Consider the following 27,714-nt stretch of genomic DNA (forward strand, 5'->3'; position numbering starts at 1 on the left):
TTTCATTTAACTTTTTTGTTAATAGCTAAATACACTAAAATCACTTCCACTTGCATATACTTATCATAAAATTGTTTTGCAGTTACTGTGCTGTGACTATTCCTTATCTGAAAAAAGTTGTGTTGGATGTTTTTATTGGACAGAAAAGTAAAAGAACTGAACTGGATGAAGCTCATCTTAGGATAAAGGTGTATGGTATGAAGAGTTCTTTTTACTGTCTTCCTCCTTCTGAGAATCAGCTTTCACTCACATTTAGATGCCAACATGGACAGGACTAGAATATCTGTAAACAGAAGCATTTAAGGCTTACAGATGTGTATTTATGCATTTGCATATATGTTCACTCCTTATGATCACTTTTATGTAATGCTTTTGTGCCTAGATATCCAGATCACCTAACTTAAATTAAACAAGGCAAGAGAATTATTCATTCTCCTCTCTGGAGCTGTGTCTGTTTGGCAAGTGTTTGCCAGATTGGCTTCAGAGACTATAGGTTGAGTTCCCTCTTAAAGAGAGGTAACCAACAGAGATCAGACTGGCGAGGCAATAGTTTACTACTGTCTTGGGTTCTTGCTCTCATACTGTGGACTGTTTAAATAAAAATAGGGGTAAAACGTAACCTTCTGTATGTTTAATGCTAGGGCAGTAAAACTGGCTACAGTCACAAGCCATGCAGTCTTAGAGCTGTTATTTTTTTCCCTCATTTTACGTTTGTATGCCCTTTTGGGGACTTTCAAACTCACCTGATTGCTCCCAATAAAGAATGAGGAAGGGAGGAGAAAGAGGCACTTTCCATACTCCCCTGATTCCCTCTGTTAACTGACTAGGGCTCAAACAAATCATAAAGCCATCAGTGATTTTTTTTTTTTTTTTTTTTTTTTTTTTTTTCTTCCCAGCTTTGCAGACCATTAACACAAATAGTTCTTCCATTTCCAAACCTTGTCCTCCCTGGCTCCCTGCATATCACAGCTTTGCTGCAAATGCATAATTCATTATCTGGAAAGCTGCTGTTTTAATGTAATATTAAACAGGCAGCAGCTCAGCAGGTGTCCCCAAGGTAAGGAAGGCAGCATGCTGCTGGCAGCAGCTGCTGGCTTCAGGCTTATCAAGATTTCTTTGTTTTGAAACAGAAGCTGGAAGGCTTTTTAATATAGCCTGTCATTGGCTGGGCAGATCCTGGTTTCTGGCTGTTATCCTGCCTTTGACTGCAAAGACAGAAATTCTTATAACGTGCTGCCTGCAATGGCTGCGTACAGTTCTGCGCTCTCAAGAAAGGAGCGGGGTGAGGATAGGCAGGAGGCTCACGAGGCAGACATGTGCCCTGTTTCTTGCTCTCATTTTTCTTAGTGGACCAACTGGGCTAAATGTATCTGTGGAGCTGGTCCTCTAATGTCAGCATTGTCAGAATGAGCCTTCTGCTTCTATAAGCATAAAAATACCCAAATATGTAGCCTGCAGAGAGCATTCTAAGCAATGAGGGTGGTATTCCACCAGCCCCACCCTATTGCTTGTTCTCAGTGGCCTAAATCTGTGTAATTAGATCTAATTTGTTATAGTTAATGTCACTCCAGCAAAAACAGCTAAACTGGCATGCCTGGCATTTCTGTTTGAATAGTATATCACAACGTGCATTGAGCAAGGTCTTTCTGTTCCTTGGGGTAACAACTTCATCTTCTGTATTTGAACATCATAAAATATGTTGATGTCTGGATTTCCCCGGAATATGTGGGTCCCAAATGGGCATGTGTAAATTGCATGTGATAAACCTGCTCCGTCCCTTTACCTGGTACTTGATTTAAGCTTAGGGAAAGTGGAGATTTTTTATAAAGTAATGTTTCTTGTTCTAGACATAACTGGAGTGTATTTACAGAGTTTGGCTAGCCAGTGTGAGCATCCATGCAGCAAATGATGCTCTCACACCAGGAGAAAGTTGCAGTATCACACTTGATTGCTGTACATACCTGTGTGAGACTTCAGGACTTCTGGGGCACATTCCTTTGAGCTGTAATCATAGAATCATTTAGGTTGGAAAAAGTTTTTTATGATCATCAAGTCCAGCCATAAACCTTAATGTAAAGCATAAACTGTAATGTCTCTTGAGCATTTGTCTCCTTTCGGTGCTCCCTTGTGTAGCAATTCTTTTAGTTTGACTTCTTAATAAAGAGAATCTGTCTGGCTATGACTGTGAACTAGATTTAATCAGCAGCCTTTGCTTGAAGCACAACAAAGACCTGTAAGCTATCAAAGAGCATAAGATGGTTTGAAGGACCTTCTGGAACCATAGCATAGCCCTTGGAAGGTGACAACGTGCTTTGCTAAGAGACTGTGCAAGCTGGCATAGTGAAGAAGAGGCTGCTGATCCTGGTTTTCAAATACAAGGATTTCGCTTCTGTTAGCAAACCGTTCTGGGGGAAGACTACCAGTAGAGAGCACTTAGACTACAGTGCTATGCAGGTCTAGGAAGAACAGCAGAAGTTCAAGGATTTCTGCAGGAAGGAGGTCACATTAATGGAGTTTGCCCCAGTCCATGAGTACAGACATGTAGAAACAGGAAAGGTCGTACTAGCCCAGAAGCAGGTTGCTGTTGTCTGGAGGAGCTGGACAGCCACAGGTCAGTAGCTGGTTGCTTTGGTGCTGGTGGGCATTCTGCAGTGTGGGAGTGGAAGCTTGCAAGACCATGTTTGAGGTAGTTCTGTGCGTGATGAAAATTGTCAATAGTCCCAAACTATAAATGTGCTTTTACAAGAAGTCGTCCTGAACTGTGGTGTGGCTTCTAATGATACGCACCTGAGCTTTATTTTCTGCCTCTACAATGCAAAGGTGAATATCTTAGGTAGCGTCTCTTCTGACAAGCTGTGTGCAGGCCTTTGGCCTATCACAGAGGAGACATACAAGCATCAAGATGGGATTCAATTGAAGGGTACATCTGTAGTATTTCGGTATGCTATAGTGGCAGCGAATGCTGCAGACTGGATTTCCACTGGGAAATCCATCAATACTCAGAACAGAGCATGAGTGGGAACGAGTCTATCAACTGAAGATGTCTCTCAGGAAAAGTTGTTTACCCAACAGCCTCTTTTCATTTCTTTTTAAATCAGATCTAAATCAGCATGTTTTTTCAAAAAGACGTTTCATCTTGCGAATGATTAACCAACTTCTGTGGACTTCTTGATAAAGCTATTAACTGGGAGGAATTTTTCCATTGCCAATGGGTGGAGAGAATTAGAATTGATTTTTTTGAAGCATTGTTCTGATGGCGATTCACTGACAATTGTCCTAAAGCACAAAGAATTGAACCCCCTGATTTTTGCGTCATCACAGCCTTGAGTCCATTAGCCATCCACAGTTCTGTTCTGAGCAGCTGCAGCGCTGAGCCCGAGTGACAAATATGAACTTTCTTTTCTGCCAAAGAGCACTGCTGCTGCAGTGAAGAGTGCTGTGGGTTATGCAGTCATCTTTTGGTTACTCATGTATAGCCAGATACAGAAGGAGACTGCTGTAAAACTGTTATTCTGTGTAAAATGTAGCAAGGCTATGGACTTGGATCAGAATATCCCTGAGCTCTTAAGTTTGGATTTAGATCTGTAGTACTTCCATCTACATTGCCTCATCATTAATATTGGCAAGGGCTTTTTCCAAATTTGCCAACGTTTTGCCAAAGGTCTTGCAGCATTTATTCTTTTGCATTTCAATCCCTTTTCTGCATTAATGTGAAAAATAGCTTCGTTTTTGTACAAACAAAGTCTGCAACTGTTGAGTCCTTAATGATAGTCCATTTATTTGCTGCTGCCAAAACTGTGCTTGTAAAGCTTCAGTCGCTTCACTGAAGAAAATAACGTTTGTAATTGATTGGCTTGAATTTCTGCAGAACTCTGTATTCAGTCTACAGAGAATCAGAGTCTTTATAGGCTCATCTAAAAGCTCTGGTGTCTACAGTTGAAGCTGTAGCAGCTGATGGCTTCACCTCAATTCTCCTTAGTTCAAAGTCCAGAGCATTGGCTAAGATGGGAGCCACGTAGTCCTTTAAAAATACAGTGAGGATGTCTTTGGTAGCATGGTGAACAGCTACAGGGGAAAGGAAAAAAAAAAAAGGTATATGAGGGGTGAGGAGGAAGAGAAGATAGTTGTAGAGAGACTTATTTAGAAAGTGCGAGAAGCACTTCATTCTTATTGCTGAGCAGACCTGGAAAATGTGAGCACAACAGTCAGAAGAATGCCTTCTTGGATATTATCTCTCCAGGATTAAGTTGTCAAAGAAAAATAGATCAAACTTTGCCATTCTGATGTTGTGGTAAGTCATTCCTCATCAGGAATTAAAATTTCCCTCAGCTCTTCTCTTTAGTGTTAAAGATTTGAAGAAATTTATAAGAATTAGAAAATTGCTTGTGGTTGCATGGTAATGCATAAAAATTATCCAGTCATTTTCATTCAGATATTTCAAAGCATGAAGTGTCATCATCTTTGGTCAGGAAGGAATTTCCTCCCTTATAATAATGTGTAAACATAACCACAGTTGGAATATATAATTTGATACACTCCTCAGATGTGTTGAGCACTTGCTGCTTTGGAGAACCACGTGGAGCTGTGTAGCTTGCTTTGCATAGACATGCCACTGTTTTCTGAGTCTTTCATAACCTACTTCTTTGTATCCTCAAGTTCATAATTGCCTTATGTGTCTCCTGCAATGTGCTGTACAGGGGCAGTCACACAGCTTCTGCCAGCGGGCTGACCTGAATTGGCTCCCTGTGAGTGCGTGGCTTCTGCTGGCCTGAGGAAAAAAATTCATTCCCTTTCCATCCAGACCAGAGGACAATGAAATGACCAGGAGCTTGGTGTAGCCCAGGCAGTCCCACGCTTCATCATTGTAAAGGATGTAACTTATGAAATCTATTGAAGAAAGTCTGCAAGGGTTAGTTTTCCAGAGTGGGAGAGCGGAGGGTAAAGGAAAGCAGCCTGCTGTTGGTACAAGGCTGTCTGTGGAACATGCTGGGGAAAAAGCTGTGCAACCTTTTATTTCTCCCTCTTGTCATCCCCACTTGCCATCACTACCACAGACTTGCTTTTGTTCTGGTGTTAGGATCCTGTTTTGTGAGGGGAAGAAAAGGCCTTTCTTTCCCCCCTCCCTCCAGGCACCTGTAGAGAGACAGAAGTTGTCCGTTTTGTCAAAGACGGACACTTCATGAGGTTGAACAGCTCCCTAAAAGCTGGTGACATGTCAGACAGATTTTGAAGAAGGGGGTTGTGAACTCCTCAAGCTCAAGTGTGTGCAAATGGAAGAAGCTGAACCACAACTGTGCCTGGGCTCCCAACACCTTCAGATTCCTTTCCAGTAGGAACTTTCTTTTTCCAGTGAGAAGCTGGTGCCAAGGTGGCAAGATACCTGTTGCCTGGCAGGCAAAACAGTGTTAGTGTCAGCAGAGGCAACACTACACCCTAAATTTGTCCGCTTTGTCAGCAGATATTGCTCTAAGAGGCAGTGACCATGCCATTGCGCACTGAGACCTCCACCTAACAGAGCTAGCAGCAGCTTCTTACGATCTAGGTTTTGAAGTGAACATTTTCGGTCTGCACAGTAATCCCCAATCAGGAAACATTATTTGAGTTGAGCCACAAGGGTTTAATTGAGCAAACTGTCACTTATTTGACAGTCTAACCCCTGAGGCATCATTGGACATAATTAGAATATCAGTACTCAAGAATTCACACTCGGGATGAAACGCACAAGTCGCAGCGGAGGCGAAGTGGTGTCATGCAGCTCTTAGCAATTGTTGGTGTAGTAGTTACTCCTCGTTAATTATTGTTGATCGATTCCTTTTTGGTATAGTTCTGCTGGCTTACTAAACTAGCTGTGACCTTGCTGGAGACATTTCATCTCTTGCTACTAGCTAATAGAAGCTGATACAAACCCCAAAGCAATAACAATAGAGCTTAGTTATAGGGATACTGTACACAGCTGGTGGCATGTTTCACAGGCTTCCGAAACTCTCTTGTGAGGGAGGCAGCAAGATCACAGTTAACAGCCGTTCCTTTTACGGAACAAAGTAATTGTGGGCAGGAGCTGGAGGGAATGGTGTCTGAGCTGTGTTGGTGCAAGGGACATGCTATTTCCTAGAAAAAACCAATGTACTTAGCAGTTGCCTATCACCTGGGATCACCTCAACTCTAAATACCGGGATGCTGCAGTAGAAATGGCCTTCCCACAGTTGTGAATTCACCTTAGCCCCAAGGTATTGTGGCCACAGTGAGCAGCACATCCCAGGCAGAATAGTAGTGTCCTCTCTCTGAAATTTCAAATTACTGAAAACAAGGAGGCATGAGAGCATTGCAGTACAATTACAATAAATATGTTTATAATGCCAGAAGTGTAACGTAAAAAATGACTGAACTGTGTTTTACTGAAACTCCTCACAGCTCAGCCTAAAGCAGATGAAGCACATTTTAAAAAAACACACAATAAAAATATCAGCTTAAGTGGACTTAAACATTACAGGACACTGAGCAAATGAAAGCAGGGGCTCAAGGTGGCATTTGTTCACAATGCTGCTTGCTCTTCTTTTAAGTCTACTTCACATTCTTTCTCCTTTCTTCTTATCTTGCATCTTTTTTTCTGTTTGCCATGGTTCCTGAAGTGCGACATCACTTACCAGCATGTGGCCTACCTGGAATATGGGTTTGTTTATCTTCAAGGTTTTGGTTTATTTGAAGTGACCAGTAGCATTAACCAGTTTAATGAATAGATAAGTCTAGAGTAATATGGGTCACACACATATTAAGAAAGGCATCTCCAGGCAGGAGTTAAAAAGCGACAAGTTAGCTTGACCTGATACATTTTTTTCTATCTAAAAGGCCAAAGATTAAACCAAATCTTAATTTCTTTTATATAGTTTTAGTAATCATATGTATAATCCTGACCACCGAAATAGAGCACTACCCTTAGGTTTTTAAGGGCATTATGTAGTCTGTGTACCAATACAGAGAAGCTGTAGTACCTCTGTTCATGTTAAGTCTTGTCAGAATTTTTGCATAAGAAACCACAGTTCTGAGGTCTAATCTCTTTGTTGGTGTTTTTTGAAGCAGTTTAATGGTGACTGAAACCACAGAAGGCATGGGAGGGATGAACAGATCACCAGGCCTTTGGATGAGTTTATAGATAGCAGTGTCTTTAGAGTGCCTGCCTTTGTTTTATTCTCTGGGATATAAGGGATAAGGTCTAAGATCTGGGATCTAAAAATCATTTAGACTCGTGAAAATCCTCTGCAAGGGCTTTTAGGGGAAAACTTGATGGTCTTCTACCTGTAGCTGTCATTAACCCTGGTGGATTGAAAAGCGTTTAAGGAAATTGAGCATTTATATTTGACTGAAAAGTCAATGAGACTTTAGTGCATGCTTGTAAATCCTGCCCTAAGAAAATTTGAACCATGTCAATTTATGAGCTGAATTTACCCTGTACAATAAAAGGTATTTAAGACTGAACTTTCCTTATTGACACAACCAAATGAAGCTGAATGTTAGAATCCCCTCAAACTCATTCCAAACTCTGGAAATAAAACATCTTTCACTTATAAAGGTGCATGTTTCTTTTAGGAAAAATTACCATTGTGTTGTCCATTGGAACTGAGACACAATAAATTTATTTTGATTCAAAGCTTGTTTCTTTTATTTGTACTCCATTGATACTAAATCCCTAAACCTCTTTTTTTTTTTTTTTCTTATAAGCTTTTTAAAGTGTGATCGTGAGTTTACTCTTAGCTTCCAAATCAACTTCCAACTTGGATAGTCCCGTGTATAGATAGTTGGGGGGTATAGATATACAGATAGAAATACAAAAATCATGGCAAGCACACATCACTGTTTACTGTACTGCTCAGTTATTCACAGATCATATCCTTGTAGATCCTGTCAGTTTTCCTTATTTTTATCTGTCGCTCTTTGACTATTTTAGGATTTTCTTACTGCATTTGCTCTTCTCAAGTAGCCTAAATGGAGCATTTCAAGATCAGTTTTGTATTCAAAGCAAGTTTTCCCTTCTGTTAAAGGATCACCCAGGAAAAAAAAACAGCAAAATAGCTGTAAAGTTGTTACTGATTAGTTTAAGTTTAAACTGCATGCTGATGGTGGGTTAACCCAAGATCCAGGTATAATAGATGTGGTCTATCACTAGCATTCAGGCTCTTGGAAAACTTTGGTTGGGGGGAGCAATGCTCAGGGTAGCATTAGCCAGAATCAAAGGCAATGATTAAAGAAATGGAATTAGGTTTGAAGTGACTAGTCCAAGCATTCTTAATGACCTTTTGCTTACTCACTAATACTTCTTTTGTCTTGGCTGGTTTTGTTTTTTCCTGCTGTGCAAAGAAATATTCTCCCTAATAGAGCTGCCCTTAATCTTGGCAGAATTCATCTACCTCATTTTTCACCTTCCTTCATTATTGAAGAGATCTTAGAGCCCTGAATTTGATACTCAAGACAATCAGGGAAGGGAAGATGAATCATTGCAGTTGTTCTTTTCAGCTGTGAGTGATAGTTTTTGTCCATTTGTCAAGATCTTTGTTGCTGCTTGTCTGCAATCAAAGGCTTCTTGTCTCTACACGCTTTAGTACTAAGGGCAAACATGTCAGCTGGGCCTTGCGGTACCCACCAGCCACCCCTTTCATAATTTCAGCCTTGAACTGCCATTTGCCTCCCCATGGGCTGCAGCGGCATGCACATGGCCATCTGTAAATTTCACTCTTACTTAAAATACCGCTCTACTATCCACACCAAAGCAATGCAAACATGTAAATATATACATGTATACAAGCATTTGTAATTGTATAAATTTTCAGTAGAGTTGATATGACAATACCCAAGCACATCGGTAACCAGAATGATGTAAGAAATGGGTGAAAGGCAAACAAGATGGGAGGGAGAAGGAAGGGAAATAATCTGAACAAAAAAAGAAGCTGCCAACTTCAGCAGAACCTGACAGCAGCTTCATCTGAGAATAGAAAAGTTTCTCTTTTTATGTGCAATGGGGCAGGAACATCTCCTACTAGGAAGTTCAGTGCTATTCTTCCTGAACTTCTGTTTCTATACAGACAAAGGGGATCTAAGGCTTAGCTCCACAAATGATCTTAAGAAGGTTAAGCTTGTGTGAATGAAGTTCAAGGCAAACAAGAAATTCCAATGTTTCCTTGCTGGAAACAGCTGTATAAAGGGAGAGAGAGATGCAACTGAACATCTGTTATAGGAACACAGGGCAGAACACGTAGATATAGCATAATAGCAGCCTGATGTTTTGTACTTTCCAGTGAACACATCAGACTAAGGAAGAATTTCAAAAAAGGAAGAATTTTCAGTAAATAGGGCTTTGAAACGTGGATTGCTATTTCTGCTGCTGTTGCAGCACTCCATCTGACCTTCAGCAAGTCACTTAGCCCTGGTCTTTCAGTATTTAATCTTCCCTATTGTGGGGCATGGGGGAGAGCTGAAAAGAGGGCTGTTATTAAGGATTTGGAGATGGCACGTTACTCTGAGGTGTATGCTAGACAGCTGACATGAGCAGCAGGTGGCTCTGGGCCATATGAAGTGCAGTTGCACAACCCACATGAGCAGACAGCATAGGAGAGCAATTCTGCCAACTTTAGCTGCTCTGGGCCTGGAAGAGGGAGTGTTCATGCGATGCAGCTAGGGGCCTGAGGCTATGCTGTTCCCTCGGGGCAAAAGTACCTACCAGTGTACATAAAGCAACTTGGCAAAGGTACCTTGACACAGGGGTGGCAAAGCATTGAAGTCAACTGGGACCTGCAGCACTTTTGGTGGTGAGCAGTAGCAAAACAAGTCCCTTAATCTTTCCAGGCTATTACATTTACTGTATGTACTTGTATGGTTTCTGTCACCTTTCCCAGTCTTGAAGTTGTTCAGTTTCTGTACGTGTGGGAGCGAGGCAAGTAGTGCTGGCACCTTGCTTTGAGGAATCCAGTGCCCGTTGTCCAATGTGCACTGGAAATCTGCAGCAGAGCAGGTGCCTGAATACTGGATCCCGTCCCTGGTCATAGTTAACGCTGAAGCAGATGGACTGTTCACCCCCAAAGTTAAACCCTCTGCTTCTGCTACATCTGCTGAGGTGCTTGCACTCTGTTTGTGTTTGCAGACAGTTTTATTTTTCCTCTGGTCTAGAGATGAAAGTAACTTTGAGCAGAAGGGCTGGAATGTCTGCCCATGGCAATCCCGAACTACACAGAGCTGGTCCCTGAGGGCCAATCTTGTTTGTACGGGAGCTTGATTAAAGATAAGTGTGAACTTATGTTCAAGGGATTAGAAAGCCCTTGTCTGTGTTTAAAATCATTAGTAGAGTGTTTCTCCCTATCACGGTGCTGTGTGGCCAGAGTCCTGTTACACAATAGAAGAGTTACACAGTGGAAGTAGCACTCACACGGTGCAGGGTTAGAGTCTAACCGTAATAAGGGCTGGAGCTCTGTTAGTGGCAGAGGAGAGGTTTAAATGCAGTATCTGAATGCAAACTTCATATTGCTGTGAGAGGCAAAACTAAAATTCTATATCCAAGTGTTTCTAGGCAGGAAGGTTGACAATTATGTTCCTAAAACCCTAAAGACTAGGGTGTTTGAATTGATACAATATTTGTGTTGCTAACTCAAATCCCAAACCCATAAGAAGATCCTTGTTTGGGTCTGAGCCCAGAAAAGCAAGCATTTGTAAATTTTGAGTAAAATTCTGGACTTCTGAAGAAGGTGTATGTGGCATTGTTTCCTTGTTGTTTTTCTTTTTAAGGAAGATCTAAGTGTTTGAATTTAGCTGTTTCTCATTCTTGTGACTACTAAGACTCAAAACCTGTTGAATGTTACAACAACGTAGAGAGACGTGTCTGAACCCTGCCCTTTAGGCTTGTTGCCTCAAGGATGTAGTGAAAGGAGCCAGCCGTGTGTGGAAAGGAACATGATTAAAATGTTATTTAAGAAAAATAATAGTTTATAGGTGGGTCTGTATGCTCTGCCACTGCACATTCATGTCATGTGAACACATGAGACTTTCCCTAAGAAGCAATTCTGAAGTGCATTTTTGTTTCTGAGCCTTGTCTCTGTGCATGGAGTAGTCTTAATTTGCTTGTACTTATGTGACTAGTCACTACTGACTCTCCCACAGGCAGCTTGTAGGGTCGTGACCTTGCTCCTATTTAAAGTTTCAGTGGGGAAAGCCAACCATGGAGGAGCTTTATGTAGTTTTTGGCAGAGTCTCAGGTCTAGTGTACACAGGAATCTTTTTTTCCCATCTTGTTTTTACTTTTTTCAGACTCAAATAGAAGTATGAATGTTTTTTTTTTCCCCTAAATGCTTGCGTGAAAAAGGCCCATGAAGGTTTAGTAGGCAGCTGGCTGGTCCAAAGTAACATCTTAGGGGAAGGGGAGCTGTAATCAGGTCCCTGAGGTACAGTGATTCAGTGGGAAGATGCTGAGACATCACTTCTGCAGAAGTCCAGTAAGACGTCATCTTCATCCTTCCTGCTTGTTATGCTTCATAGGGCAATTTTGCATGGGTTAGTTCAGCTGTTCTGACTAAATTTGCGGTCTGTAATTAATTCTAAGCTAAGATTCTGGTCTCTTCTTGTCCTTCTTGGATTGGGTGGGCCAGATCTCAGCAGGGTCGCTTTAAATTTAAGAATAGGGTCTGTATTTTATCTTGACCAAGCTCAGTTGTTTGCTGGTGGTGTGACCCATACAGTACATGGTTTTTTGAGACTGTCATTCCTTTGAAGAGTTAGCTTGAGCTCAGGGCATCTATCTGCCAGATCTTGAACCCTGTTTCTGATGTGTGCTGAGGGCTGTGAAAAGCATCTTTCTTGCTATCGTATCTCCTGTAAGATATCTGGTTGTGAAAGGGCATAGCAATAGGTCTGCCAGGTAACATATAAGAATTAGACCTGGTGACCTCTGCTTTCACCACGATGCTGGCTATGTTGGTAAAAGAATTAGGCTGTGACAAGAGTTCTACAGACTGTAATTTCCTGCTCTGACAGTTCTGCATGCCAAGGCTGAAGTATGTCCTTCTTGCAGTGGAGTATAGTGGAGTGTTGATCTCTTGAGACGTCTGCATCCCAGCCTTGAGCTAGAGAGCTGTTCTGCTTTGTGTGTCTCAAGGAATATGAATCATTCAGTAAATTCAGAATGGGAGACTGTTCGAGAGAATGCTATGAGGAAAGAAGCAGAATTTGGATACTTGTGGGGGAAAAGCATCGTGGCTTTTGTTTCTTAAGCTGCATGCCTAGTCCCGGGTGGCTGTTGTCTCTCTTCTTTACTGAAAGACTGCCTCAGTTTCCCAGTTCAGTGAATTGCTTCTCAGCCACAAAATCCTTCCCAACACATCTCACCTTACCCCTTTTTCTTTGCAAGTCAACATATGATCCATGAGGGTGTCTAGGCCAGGAAACAATTAATAGCAAGAATAAGTACTTCCTTGGCTTGCAGGCAGCTCCCAGCTTGCTTCTTTCCCCTGATTAGCAAGGATTTAGGAGGCGCATGTTCTGTGTACACTAAATCAGTTCTGCAGAAACCACCGCATACCATCATCCTGCTCTTATCTCTGAATTCCATGGACAGGCAATTTCAGCTGCTCAGCGCAGGCTGGCAGCTTTAGCTTGCCAGTAAGTCCTGAAAGCCATGTAAGCGTGGAAATGACAGTGACACAATGGCTAAGATGTTATCTCTGTAGCAAAGCCAAAGGCAGTTTCCATGGTGATGGAGAAGCTCCAGGCTGCTAGTAACGCAGCTGCTGTGTTGGACAGGATCAGTAGCCTTTTTATATAGAGGCTGTTCCAGTAAAGCTTTTATGTGTTTATGTGGCTGTCATTAGGTTGTATCCAGCTCTGGAACATAAAATGAGGGGTAAGGGGATGGCTTAAACTGACTGAAGTGGGTGCTGACCTAAAAAGAAAATGGGAAAAGAAGAGTGAGAATGTTTTAAGTCTTGGAGTATCCACAAGTGACAGATGTATATGACAGCTTGTGTGCATTTGATATTCTGGTTGGTACTTTCCTGAGATATTGTGTGCCGATGTTTAATAGCTCCTAAAGTTCTTATTTCAAGCGGCAGAGTCAGGTTCATATCCCCAAGTCTTAACTCCTCTTCAAAGCGTTCCTTCTGAATTGGGTGCAAAATCAGAATGGGTCACAGAATCACGGAACGGTCAGGGTTGAAAGGGACCTCTGGAGATCTAGTCTAACCCCCCTGCCCGAGCAGTCTTTTTTTTCTATATTGAATCTAGAAATTCCCAGGGACTTGGGGAAAGCAGATGATCGTGTGACTTCTGCATCTCAAACACTAAAATGCCTTATGATTCACTTGATCCCCCTTTTGGGTAATAATCTCTCATCACGGGTACATGGAATTCATTTTGCACCCTTTGTGCAGCGTCTTACAGCCTGTGCTCTCCCTTTGCTTATTGCTGGGACAGTGGGTACAACATCACCAGGTTCCCACACTGGAAACGCACATTTTGCACTTCTGCTTTGATCTTATACTAACCTCTGCTTTGTGGGTGCTGCAGCACGTGAGTAGGAGTTGTGTGTAAAACTTTTTAATTGAAATAATCATTTGATCATTTTGACCCAGACTTTTGGTGGTTTTAAACATAGGTTACTCTCTTCTGGGCTAGATGCTAAAAGAGATTTGTATTCTGTCTTTCAGGTGGTGCGGGGGACCGGGAAAAGATTCCTGTCAATCATGAGACTTTCCTGCTTATGGCTAATTCCCAGAATGAAATGGAAGATTGGGTGAAAGCCATCCGACGGGTTATATGGGCTCCATTTGGTGGAGGTATTGCAAATAGCTCACATGCACATAAATTAAAACATTTGCCTCAAGGTAAAACATATTCTTGTGATACTAGGATATGCGTAACACTGTTAAATCACTGAGATGCCTAGATAAGCTCTTGATTGTCTGAAGTGTTTTGCAGCAAGGGTATTGGGGTTTTTTTTGTTTCTTTTTGGTTTTTTTTTTGCCAAGGGATGGAAGGGAATGGGAGGGAAGGGCACATCCAGACTGTATAACTGACTCTCAGTCAGAAATGGGTGGTGATAATAAACATATCCCTATTGTCAGTACTCATTTTTTTTTACAGCTAATTATGAACTGTTCTGTGGACATTTCTTATCCTTATGGACATAAAAGAATGTGTCCAGTTATCTCAGTTTTCTACCACAGATGGGCAGGTAAAGATGCCCATCTTTAACCACTGCACAGCCAGAGGCAGCAAAGCTTTTCATATAAGTAATGTAGGGCCCAGTTGAGAAGATCAAGCTTCCACTGGCTTCAGTGGGTGTGTAGCCTGAGGAAGAAAAACAGGGTCAGGCTGAGTGAACACCTGTAAGATAATACAGCTGTTGACAATTCCTGAAGTTAAAATGAACAAAAAGTCCAGAGACTCAGTGTTGATATTATACCACAATCTTCAAGTTCTCAAGTCAGTAGATTAGATAGGGGGTGTTTTTATGGTTTAGCATAGAACAGGGCTTCATGGATGTTTTCTTTTGGGTTCACTGTTGGTGACAGCAGCTACTGGCTTAGTACTGGACACTCTATGCTTTGAAGTGACTTGTGTGCTACTGATGGAGTTCATGCAAATAGTGGTATCGTATGCAGATAGTGATATCGACCTCTTGAGAGGTACAGATAAAAAAGGGCCAGATAAGGGTTAGGTAATACAATTACTTTTGCTGAAACACGGTTACTAGTTTTCCTGGATCTAGGGCTAGGGGGCTGGGGGGGAAGTGACCTTGGTGCAATTGATGGAGGCTCAAATACCAGAAGGTCACTAAGAAGAACCAGTGTTTGTTAGTAACTTTTATCTTGGTGGTTTGCTGGTTTTGTTTTTTATTTTTCTTTTTCTTTTAAGTGACTGTTACAATTTTGAGTCTCTGTGTAGCAGCATTTGGTTTGTCTGGAGGAGATACAATCTCTACCGATGAAGTAATTTTTTCCTAGGTCCTTCTTTCACTTACCAGAAGGGGTGTATGTACAAAAGGCAGGTTGTACCTGTTTCTGAGAGGTTGCATGCGATGCTGTTGTGCTATGGGCAGAACAAGACCTTTTCACTAGTAGAAACTGATCTACCGTGATTTCTTCTCAAACATGAGTATGTTCTTGTTTCGCTTTCCCTCTGAAGTCCAGTCCACAGTGGAGGGTTTCTTAGATTCTTGAGCTCAGTGCAGGTCTTTGCAGTTCCTCCAACAGAAGTCTCAGAATCTCAGAGATGGTATTTCTGTGGCAATTTGTAGCTGACCTTATATTGTGTGTTTTACAGCTTTGCTATGTGCATCAAATAAATACTGTGAGGAAAAGGGAGACATTCAGTTATGACAAAATGATACACGTTCCAGCAACAGTCTCCTTCTTTAGGACATGGTGTTGTCAGCGCTGCTGGTATCAGCGCAATTTTGCCTTCTTTTTTGTTAGTGTTCATGTTTTGTCAGTCTCTTGGAATAGTTCCAGAGTAAACATCTATTTTAAAGTATTAAAATAATAAATAATAAAAAGTCCTAAGATTTTAAAAACAAAAACATAAGGATGGCTTAAAGGTAGGGATTGATTTAGGTTTGTTTTGTTTTGTTTCTTTAAGGGGGCAGTATTGTCCTAATTAATCCACTCTTTTTCTGTACCTCTAAACTTCTCTGCAAAGCTATTGGAGAACACTTTGGTTTTTTCTTTAAATGAGGCAGATACACTTACTCTTATGTTTGATTCCAGGAACTGGGGCTTTGAGATATCAAAAAACATAGAATGAAATCATAAGAATGTGGTAGCAGGGCAGCACAGGGGACAATACAGCAGCTGCTGTTTGTTGCTGGTTTTGTGTGCTGCAGATTTGATCTGGTTCCATCAATGTCAGTGTAAAGGCTGCTTCAGCTGTTGGTGAGAGCTGCCTTAAGCCCTGTAGAAGAGAAGCACTGCCGTTTGCAGAGTTGGAAAGAATTGCAATTGTGTATTGATGGTTTTCCTCTATCTGTGGATGAAAACTACCCAAGAACATAGGTACATCCTGGGCGGTCTGCCTGGCCTGAGCTCTCTGCCCTAATACTCAAACACAGTCTAAATCTAGCTTGCCTACGTCTGCTTTGTAGTCCAAGCTGCAGGAACAGATTCTTATGCTATGGTTTCACTGCTTCTCTTAGCTGACTGAAGTGCTAGCTGCTGTCAGGAGCGATCTTTTCCCACCTTGCAACCATGTGTTCCCACCATGTTTCATTCTGCTAATACTAGTGGTTATGCAGCTGTGCAGGAGGAAATGACCTGGCAGGAAAAAAAAAAGGGGGGAGGATTAGTTTGGAGGATTGTCTCCCTGGCCCTGCTAACCATGTGGCTGCAGGACTAGTAGTTCCAACACAATGAGGACAGTGGGGAGAGATGATGGGTTGAAGGAGAGATGATTGGGTAGAAGAGGGCATGCTTGTTCATTCTGACTGCAACCCACACATAAATCGGCTTAAAGAAACCATGGAGCTGCATCCTTAGTCTCTTTGCACTTTACAAAATTTTTATAGGAATGTCAATAACTAGGAAATAGTTAAGTTGTTCAAACTGTTGTTTCCAAATGCTTTTAGTGAGTCTGGGGAAATGATCAAACCTACTCATCTTCCATCAGAATCAGAGCAGGGCAATTTCTCTGAGTGAAATCCCAGCTGAGCTCAAATGTCGGAGGACAGTAAACATAGCTGTCTCTGTGTTTTAATTGAATAATTTGAACTCTGCTTTGCTACCACCACTAATTTGAGAGCCAAGTCTTATCTATCGACACTTTTTAATATACAAAGCTAAAGGCATGGGGGAGGAATTAAAAAGCAAGCTTCATTATTAATATGTAAATATCCAGCCCTGGAGAAGGTTGATATGGTGGAAAAATGAATTATGCCAAGATAAAAGGGGAGGCTTAGCCACACTTTAATCTTTGCTGATGTATTGAAGAAACATAAATCAAAAAGGTTGAGGGTATCTTCTTACGTGTTGATGCGGGCACATGAACTATGTTTAAAGGTGAACAGCAAAGGCTGCTTAAAATAAAACAGAAAACTCCTCAAAGCTGCTGAGGATCCCAAATTATTAATAGGAGACACATTCAGGCTTAAAAGCCATATGGAATGTGTGCTTTGAAATCCACTTCAAATGTGGCCTTAAAATAAAATCCTAGAGTTCCTAAGTCTTTTGAAGAAGAGCTGTCTTGTTTATGGGGAAAATAATTTCTAACAAGTTTCCCTGAGTTTCAGGCTCCTGAATTCTTGAGTCTAGTCCATCTCATTTGGAGCAGAAGATTTTGTAAACTGAGATTTGAGAGTACTCTGTACGTTTAGATTAGGTCTTTAAAAATAAAGTTTGTCACAGTGGCTTATAGAAGTGAGTTTTGGAGCACACTGACAGACGGTGATTAAAACTGTTCCTTATGATCCTTCTTGCCTCCACGATGAACAAATTTTGCTCTGAGTTTACACCACTAAAAGTTTATCTGGAGAGTTCCTCTGTGCCTTCTGTGCTGTTCTGCAGCTGCTCTTTAATATGCAGTGATTGTAGCAGTGCTGTAGCGCGAAGTGCAAAGCGTTTGTGGCCATAGGCCTGGGTGAGAGTGAGCCTGCCAGTGTCCTCTGAAGGTGGATGCATTGAAAGTGTTTGGTGTAGTGGGGTGGAGAGAGGGGGTTCATTCCTAACTCTGTATGTGTGTGGTGGGGCTGTACTTCTAGTCTGAAGAAATACAGCTACTTTAAGGAATCCCTTTCCATCTGCTCGCCTCTCAGTTGGCATGCCTTCATCATCTCTGTCTTGCATCAGATGTAAAAATAAGTTGTTTAGGACTGAATTTTGGGCCATGAGATACAAAAGCTGAGTTATTTGGTGCCTGAGTTGAAAGCCAAGGGGCATAACTCTGTCTTACAGCTCAGCACACGACCAGCACTGCATGGGGACAAAATCATTCTTGTGTTAATCTCGTATTATGTTTGTGTTTGTTTTCTTCTGTTTACATATTCTTTCTTGCCATGAGCAGTTCCTTGCTCCTCTGCCAGAAATGCATGTCACAGCCCCTTTCTTTCTCAATTACTCTATCCTAATTTCTCCTCCTCCTCATCCCAAGCTTTCATCAGTTACTTGTGATGGACAGGAGGTGAAGCAGTTGGAAGGGATGTGCTTCCCTTAGGCAAACACAGAGAGCTTTACCCTGTGGCAAAGTAATTATATTGCAAGAGCTCCATGAGTGGTTTCTCGGTTCAGAAGGAATAGTCATTTTTTTTAACTGGTGGGCTCTGAAGAAGCGTCCACTGAGGAAACCACTCTGCTATCATTAATTCCAGTCTGCTTATCCATATAGATAAACCATGATGTGTGGATTCTTTCTTTTTCTGCCAGAAAAACAGTGCAGAGGATGTTTTTTCTGACAATTGTGTCACTGTGCAGACCATGTCTTGTATTAGGGGAGGACTGCAAACCTAGAGGATGAGTATCTGAGGTGTAATTTAATACCTGGCTCCACGTCACTGTGGGTAATGGAAGAATAGCCCTACATAGGCCTAGTTAGGGATCCTGTTTTAGATGAGTAAATGTCTTTCAGATAACATGTGCATGATAGCAAAACATGACTGTATTGAAGGATCAGATATTGGTATTAGAGATGCATGTCCACCAGGATGCCAGACTGCTTAGGAGCTAGAATATAATGTTAAGTCTTGGGAGTCTGGGGTTTAATTCCCCCACCTATAAGATGGTGATCTTCCAGTAAGAGCATCATGAGCATAAAATCGTATCGGTGAATTTAAGCTAAGATACCACAGTAATGAAGAAGAGGGAGGTGGCTTCTATTATCCGCCCAGTGTGAAGACAGAGGAGGTTTCTGCTGCCTGTCTTGCTCGAGTGATGGTCTCAAGTGGGATTCCTGGCTGGGCCGAGAGGAGCCCCCTCACTAGGTGGTGGGGTGGGCTTCCCTTGTGCAGGCTCCCACAGGTGTGTGGGGAGTGGTGCTAGGTGTTTGTTGTGCCTGATAGGTGCCATTATCTCTACACCGAGACAGCTGGCGCCTGATGCAGCTTATCAGTGTTTGCTCTTCAGTGTTGTCTCCTGCTGGGAGATGGGCCCAACCAAGGGAAGGGGAAGAGAAGGATGATGGGGATTATGAGTTCAGATATCTGCCCAGGACTAGGGGATGCACGAATCATCTGTGAGGAGGTGCAGGTTACCCTTAGCCCAGGCAAAGGTATCACAAACAGAGGGTACACTTGTGGATATGGAAACTGAGGCACGAGTAGAACTAAAGTAAGTTGGGAGTGGATCTTGCTGCCAAAACTGCATACAACAGAGAAAGTTTTAAGATCTGTTTTTGAGATCTGATTAAGTTATTTTTTTCTAACTTACCTCTGTCAGGTATAGCTGGGACTTCTATTACTGCATTATGATCAACATATTTTACCATCATGACACAGCCCTGAAGTAGGGAAGGGCTATTGTCCTCATTTTTTGTACAAGAGGAATCTGAGGTATTGGGCAATCAAGTAACTTGCCTGAGGTCGCAATGTTTATCTGTAAAAGAGCCACTCTGAAGGCATTGTTCAGCAAGGCAAATAGAAGGATCACAGCCCTGGACCTCAGGAGAGCAGATTTTGGCCTTCTCATGGATATGCTTGGAAGAATCCCATGGCATATGGTCTTGGAGAGGAAAGGGGTCCAGGATAGCTCGTTGATTTTCAAGGATTACTTCCTCCAAGCTCAAGAGCAGTCTTCCTCCATGTGCAGGAAGCCAAGCAGAGGTGGTAGGAAGCCTGCATGGATGAATAAAGAGCTCCTGACAAAACTCAAACCTAAAAAGGAAGCATAGAAGAAGTGGAAGCAGGAACAGGTGACCTAAGGAGAATATAGAGAAACTGTCTGAACATGCAGGAAACGGTGGATGAGGGGGAACAGCAGCGATTATTGTTTGTCTTGATTTTAGCAAGGCTTTCAACACTGCCTCCTGTCATATCCTCATTTACAAATTCATAAAGCACGCTCTACATAGTGAGGTGTATTGAGAACTGCCTGAACTGCTGCACTCAAAGGACAGCGATGATCTGAAGGCCAGTCGTTAGTGGTACACCCCTGGGGCTGATAGTGGGGCCAATACTTTAACAGCTTCATTAATGACCTGGATAATGGGACAGAGTACACCCTCAACAAGCTTGCAGATGATATTGGGAAGAATGGTTGGTGCACCAGATGGTTGTGCCATCATTCAGAGGGGCCTCAACAGGCTGGAGAAATGAGTGGACAGGAACCCTGTAAAGTTCAACAGAGTAATGTGAAGTCCTGCACCTGGGGAGGAATAAACTTAGGTAACAGTACATGCTGGGGGCTGACCGGCTGGAAAGCAGCTTTGCAGAGAAACATCTGGGATGCTGTTGGACAAGCTGAACCCTTTTGGTTCAGTGCACCCTTTTGGCAAAGAATGCCAACAAACTCCTCGGCTGCATTAGGATGAGCATTGCTATCAGGTTGAGGGAGGTGTGCCTTCCCCTCAGCACTGGTTAAGACCGTATCTGGAGTGCTCTGTCCAGTTCTGGGCTCCCCAGGACAACAAGGATGTGAGCTTACTGGAGTGAGTCCAGTGAAAGGCCCCTGAGATGATTAAAGGATTGCGGTAAGTGAAATACTAAGAGAAGCTGAGAAGGCTGGGATTGTTTAGCCTGGAGAAGAGAAGGTTCAGAGTGGATCTTATCGGTGTGTATAAATATTTGATGGAAGGGTGTAAAACTAAAAGCAAAGCTATAGCATGTCAAGGGCAAAAGGCGTTCCTTAATGATTTTAAGATCTTACCTTTAGAAGTCAAACAGATTCTCTTTTTCCATGCAAAATTTGTAACTTTCACATCTCTTCAGTTCACTCCTTGTGTATAATTCACTTGTAAAACTGCTGGCTAAAGGCTTTAAGTGACATTCAGTACGAGTGCCCAAGCTTATCTGGGCTCTGAGTGGAGACCATGCAGTAGCCTGGTAATCCCAGAGCAAAAATTGGTATTCTTGGAGCGCTGTGTCGGTGCTTGTGCAGTTAGAGGGGCAAGTCCCCCGCTACTGGTTTCAAAAACATCAGGCAGCAGCATGATTTCCACACTGCATTTCTGTTCTAGTGGCTCCTGTAGGATGATGCAGTTTGGCATCAGGTGAATGAATTTGTAGTTCTTTGTCTGTTAGCGTGGGCAGTTGTGGGCACCAAAAAGCAGGCATCCAGAGCTGGGGAATGACAGGCGGCTGAGCAAGAATCCTTCTCAGTGCCTCTGCTCAACCAGATAACAGACAGAGGAAAACCTGCAAATAGAAATGACTTCTGTTACATTTGCAGGTGAGCAGGCTAAAGCTTTTCAGGGAATTTGCTTGATGAAATGTCTTTTGTTTGGGAATTGCTGATTTGGTAAAAGGAAACGCCACATGGGAATGTTGCTATTGGATGAAATTTGTGCTGGGAAAGGTTTATCCAGCTCAGGGTAGAATTTTTAATACAAGCTTTACCCTGAATTGGTCTTGTACTCCACAGGTTGTATAAGCAATTAAGATGTAAAATCTATCCAATTTAAGACCTTTGAAAAAGGTGTTGGGAAAGAGAAGATTGAAGGAAGGTCTGATGGATAAAATTACAAAGGAGGACTTGTACAGTGCTCAGTCCTGAGGTTTGAACCAAGAAGAAAAAAGTGTTTCGGGCAGTACACAATTAAGTTCTGAAACTCATTGTCACAAGGCATTGTGGAAACAAAAATAATAAATGGATTCAAAATAAAATTAGATGGGTTCATAGAAGATAAGTCCACCTGTGCTATCAAAGAAAAATTTCTGAAGGGAATCATTACCTTCATTGCTAAGAGCAATCCAGCTTTGGTTACAATACAATAGGGCTTGTATTTACTCCGATAACAGATTATTTTCCTCTTCTCTTCATCTAGTAAGTGCCGTGAAGAGGTGATAGTAGCTGTGCATTTGTTATGTTGTTGGTGACTACTGCCTAGTACCACCTCCTACACTGTGTTTTTTTTAGTGAGACCATCCCTGTAATCATTAGATTCATGCTTCATGTTTGAAAGCTGACTGTCTTTAAAACACTGATGGTTCTCACTGCACGTCCTGGCAGTGTATGATTAATGGGACAAACATGTTCCTGTGGTGTTTCTCAGCTTGCAGGCAAGTATTTTAATTTCTCTGTATTAGTCCTTTGATAAATGTTATGAGGGTATGTACTTACTGAAGGGGAATTGTGGCCTGCTCCTTGCAAGTTCTAATTTTAACCATTTAGGAGCTGAGAACAAAGAAACGCACTGTCTCTCTTTTCGTATTTCCTTTCTAAAGGTTACTGTTCTACAGCCTGCAGTTGCTCCTTTTTTCTTCTCCATCATCACATAGCCTGTCTTGCAGTTTCCTCTTCCTACCTTCTGAGTTGCAGGTTAGGGAAGGGAACATTCAGCCCTTGACCTCCTCTAGCAGTGTTCCTGAAAAGTTAGCAGATTTACTGAAATGTTTTATCCATTTTACAAATTGGAGCTAAATGCTACCCCCTCTCCAAGCACAGCCAGTCAGGTTCAGCTGTTGCTAGAACTTGGGCCATGACCTTATGCTTCAGTGGTGAAGGTATAAGTTACGCTTTGTATTGACTGAGGATTTTAGCTGGATAGTGGAAGATAAAAGTAAATGTGTGGGAATTAGCTAACAGATTTTCATCACTGATTGAGTTTGAGGAAGCAACAAAGTGAAACCATATACAATTTACCTGGTAGTGATTTTTACAATTGCAGGTTACATATTGACAGAGGTATTTATGAAGAAGTTTGATTTGGATAAGCACCCATGTGTTCAATGATGATCCTGTCTGCTTCTCAGTGACTGATTGTGCTTACGTTGTCAGCCTGTCAGGCTTGGGATGTGGGAAGGCTTGAGGACATAAGCTTGTTGGATAAAAGGGGCTGGTCTTCTAAATTTTGTTTGTGAATCTAGATCACAGGCCTTGCCAGGTTCTAGGTGGCTCGTTTCATTCTGTACTGGAGAAGATGATCAGCAACAGGTTTCAGACTCCGTGATACTTGCATTTAAACCCACAGCTGGAATGCTCATCCTTCTCTAGTGATGAAAGGCTGGTGGCAACAATGTCATAACTATTTTTTACTTATTAACACCCAGAATTTTTGTAAAACTTTTCTGTGCAGGGCATCAACATGCAGCACACTTGAAAGAGAAGATCTGCCGGTCAGATGCTTTCTACAGACCTAGCTTCAGTCAAGTCTGTGGAAGCTACCTACTAAATGTAGATAGGCATGTGCAAGAGTCAGTAAATAGAAAGTTCTCCCCACAACATAAGAACATCTTTTACAGAAAGAAGTTTTCCAGGGCATGTTTGTCCAGATCACTGCTTGCTAAAAGGCATTTTTTGTTGCTCTTGATGTTTTGTTCTCTAAATGCTTCTTTGTTTACAGAGAAATAGACCAATAAACGCAGGGGTCTGGCTCTGGATTCAGAATGCTGTGGTTAAGTTGATGTTTAGGTCTGTTCATCATCATTTCTCTGTAAGCAAACAGTTACAATCTCAATTTAGAGCATAAACTGGTCAGAGTCCACAGTAGGGTAATTTACAGTGCTGCTTAGTCAGTTCTTTTCCTGACATATTTTAGAGAGATGGGGAGACACCTCACACAGGTTAGGTAGACTCTACTGTCATAGAAGAATGAACATAGCTATTTGCTAACCTCTTAACCCAGGGTGAACTGGTTTATCTGGCAGAAGCCTGTTTATTCTCAAAAGATTTCATTTTACCAGTAAAGGTTGAGACCCCAGCCCAGAGCAGGGGAGGGGTGTGGGGATGTAATTTTGTTCAGAGAAGGATCTGTCCGAAGTGCTTGGAGAGGGATGAAACCAAAGGGGAAACTTTCTGTACATTTTCTGTACTGTTGAAGTCTTTCCTGTTGGGTTCAGCCCTGTGACTGATCACCTGTAGCCGTTTCATGGAGAGCTTTCAACAGATACAGGGAGATGTTAAAGTGCCCATGTTTGCCTGGGCTAAAACATAAGTCTCTACAAGGCTCAACTTACTTGAAAATTAGGGAACTTCAGCTCTGATTCTAACTTGTATACTAGGCCCTTTCAGTACAAATAGACGAAACAGTTTCCTAGATCTGAGCTCCCTCAGACAGGTCCGCTTGAGTATCCTGTATATTAGCTAATACTCTGTGTAAGCCAGTGTCTAAAAATACCCGCACCTCATGGGCACGTGCTGGAGCCATGCAAGCCAACAAGTTTGCTCACAATCAGAGATGAGAAGGAATATTTTCTGAGTTCATGCAGGTTCACCATTCCTGTCTGTTGCAACCAGATTCAAGACTGAATTTGACCTGAGTTAGATGCCAAGCCTGAAATATGCCTGGATTTTCAGAGGTTGTGTGAGCTGTAGTGAACTTCCCAGCCAGTCTCAAGGCTTGTAGTGACATGTACAGGCAGGATGCTTTCTCCCTGTTCTGGTACCTGCAGCAGAATAACTGGTGGTGCTAGCTCATGAGAGAATTGCTAGGACACTCTCCATACAATGACACCAGGAAAGAAAATGTCTCCATGTCCCCAGCAGCAAGATCACGTGAGATTTACTCGGTGAACAGTTTTAGAAACCTAAGTTGTTTTTTAGGAAAATAAGAGCCGCCCAGTGGTAAACTTCTCTACAGCTAAACAAGTTCACACCAACAGGGAAAGAGGGAGTTCAGTCTCCATTTCCCCTTCTGTGTATGGGGAGATCTCCAAGTGAAAATTTTGATGGTAGTTTATGTGCAGTGTGGCCAGTTGTCTGGATTTCATTGCTGTTCTTGCAGTATCAAGTATACTTCTGGAGTCTGCAGCCCCTGCAATCCATTGATTATGTGTGAATCTTGGATTTCATTTTTGAGAAATGTGGTTAACAGAGCAGGATCCAAGTGTTACCTGGAAATTCAAAACACAGAGAGCAAATTAAATATATGTATATATACATATAGTGATTTTTATTCCAGTCTCATCATATTCTGTGGTCTAAGTCAGGATTTTTAACATGATGCTTTTAAAGGGATTGAGAATTGTTTTATATAAGGAGATGGGTGATAACCAGGGAGCATGTAGATATGCAACACAATGTTTCATTCTTCTCACAGGACACCTGTAGCTGCAGAGTTACCATGTGCAGAGAACAACACTGAAGCAGCTGCCATTTTATGCTTTAGTTGTGATGCTCATGTGAGCAAGAATGCACTCCTCCTGCTTTTTTCTCTTACCACAGAGCTGTGTTTGCTCTTTTTTTGGAGAAGAGTTTACATCGTCTTTGTCATCTCTTATACAACTCACGGTTTTATAAGCTGTGCTGAAGTCTAATCATGCTTTGAGTTGTGTTATGTCCTTAGCCACAGAAGGGCTGTGAATTTCACAGGTTAATTATACTTTGGGCATAACAATAGCCATGTTTACAATAGGACTTTCTATTTCATTGGATACCTCCTTGTTCTTGTGTTTTGAGAGATGGAAAACAGAAATGGAGAAGTGAATGGAAGAATAGAGGTCTGTGTTTGCTCTCTCCTGGACTCCCATCCCAAATATTGAGTTCCAGGCTCCATAATGTTATTAGCAGACATGACACATTTTGAGGCATTCTTCCAGGGAGCAGTGCCAAAAATCCTGACAGTGTCTCAGCCATTCAGAAGAGGAGTGGTCCTGTTCACCAGTTAGCACAGTGGGCAGGCTCTCCCTAACCTGCAGCCTGCTGTGTTCACCACAAGAGAAGAGAGGATAATAAAAGGGTGAAGAATACCCAGGATCTCATATGTACCTTTTGTTTAAGAATCTCCATCACTTTCCAAATGTTCTTTAGTGGGCTTTAAATACTGTCTAGTGTGTTGTTTGGGCTTCTGGTGTCTAGTTGTGCAATACCTTGCTACTCAAGGTATACCTTACTATCTTGCCATTCAAGAACTGGAGCTTTTGATCCTGGTACAGCCTTCACCTGTAGTGATAGATAGTGATTTCTTCAGGAGCTTTTGATCAAAACAGAGAATGTAGAGACAGAGTTTGATCTCTAGTTTCCTGAATTGTGGGACAACACTGCCTCAGCGAATGGGATCTCGGAACTTGGCTACTGGGTCAGTATCTTCTTTGGCATGTGTGTTCATACTGAGCCACAGTGTAGCTAAGAAAGCGGTGGGCCACTAAGTTCAGATAAGGACTATACAGTGACCACAGACATGATATTTTAATAACAGAAGCAGATGAGCATCTGCAGACAGGGATAACTTTTTTCCTGCAGAGGGAGATGAAATTTGCTAAACTTGATAGAATTCCCCAGAAGCTTGGTGCAAAGGTTTTGGGTAGTGACTGCTGCAGATCTGCAGTCACATGAGTGCATTTTGTAAATGGGATGGAGGGCTGACCTCTCTGTAACTGCACAGGGCATTGTGTGATAAGCATTTTTCTTAACTACAGGCTTCTTACCCTGAGAGCAGGAGCAAAGGGGGGGAATGTTTTCCTGCAAGTAGGTCCTGGGGGTTGGTTCACATGTAAAGGAGCTTGTAGTTCCTTCCCCTACCCAGTTACTCAGCCGAGCATTCATCATCAGGCAACTTCTCTGTGAAGGGCTAAAGGAGAGGCTGTTAGCACAAAAAAGCCGCACCAGTCAAAGACTGTAGCTTTTCCTAAGCTGCGTAAAACTTTCCAACACGTCCCAGAGGTGTGGAGATACTCTCGGAGCATGCTAAGGCTGAGGTGGGGGGATGTTTCCCTCCAAAACGAGGTTTCTGCTTCTGGTGCTTGCTTTGCAAGCAGATCAGAGGCCAGCCCAGGTTGCCTGCAGCACAGCTAACATTGCCTCTATCAGGAAGGGATCCAGAGCACGGCGTGCAGACAGCAACTGTTGCTCAGCTTTTCCAGCTATCTAGAATAGATCTGACAAGCAATTAGAGCATGAATATATTACAGAGCCGATGGGGGATGCCTTTGTTAAAACTTGTGACCCATACTTAGCTGCTGTTTACATTGGCGGCAGCTTCGAGGGTGGGCAAGACCCTACCTGCCTGTCTTTCTCCTCTCTCCTTTCCTGTGCGGAGGGAGCCGGGGAGCTCTGCATCTCATTGGATATTTCAAATGCTTTCTGCACAAGTCATAATTAATGCTGAGTTGCGGAGCTAAGACCAGATGTGCTGCCGAGATTATCTCCCAGGGCAGATCGGCTGCTCTCCGCTCTGTAGCGCTGGGTGAATGGAAAGCTGCCAGTGCTGGGACTCAGAATGTGTCTGATGCCTGAAGTCAGGACTTTCTTTCTCTGCCGCTCCTGCTGTCTCACACTGCCTGGTTTCTGCTTCAAGCTCAGCGCTTGTCATGTAGCAGAGTGCTGCACAAGAACGAGAGGTATGAGATGTTTTTCCAGAGTTTACATTTGGTATGGTTTTCTTTTCCTAGAGGAAAAAGCAGATATTTGAGCTCAGCCTCAGACAGAAGCTCAGAATCTAAAAAAGGAGCTGGCTTTACAGAGGGGGGAAGAGTGGGAAGGACCCAGTCTGTGGCCAAAAATACTACCAGATCCCAAGCTAGCACTTAAAGATAGTTATGGGAAGGTGTGTTTCTGTTTGCTTTTATGTAGAGTATTTAAATGGATGTGTGTGGATGAGAGCAATCGGCTCCTAGTGTGTGGAGGCTGCTTTTTGTGCGGAATGGGGTCAGAAGACACTAAGTTCTACCAC

At 42.4% G+C, this 27,714-nt stretch overlaps 1 protein-coding gene across 2 annotated transcripts in view; it reads left to right on the plus strand.

Annotated features, from left to right (window-relative positions):
- The window catches only part of ARHGAP22 (Rho GTPase activating protein 22), a gene marked incomplete at both ends in the record, with an annotated part of 150,560 nt that overhangs the window by 97,946 nt on the left and 24,900 nt on the right, over positions 1–27,714 (plus strand). The window contains one exon of one of the 2 annotated variants that reach the window (XM_082486624.1): positions 13,677–13,853. In XM_082486624.1, coding sequence (XP_082342750.1) covers positions 13,677–13,853 — 177 coding nt within the window. The remainder of the gene's footprint in view (positions 1–13,676; positions 13,854–27,714) is intronic. The other variant, XM_082486625.1, reaches the window with a different exon arrangement.

The sequence above is a fragment of the Vanellus vanellus genome, assembly GCF_965231255.1.
Source record: "Vanellus vanellus genome assembly, chromosome: 7".
NCBI classification, from domain to species: Eukaryota; Metazoa; Chordata; class Aves; order Charadriiformes; family Charadriidae; genus Vanellus; species Vanellus vanellus.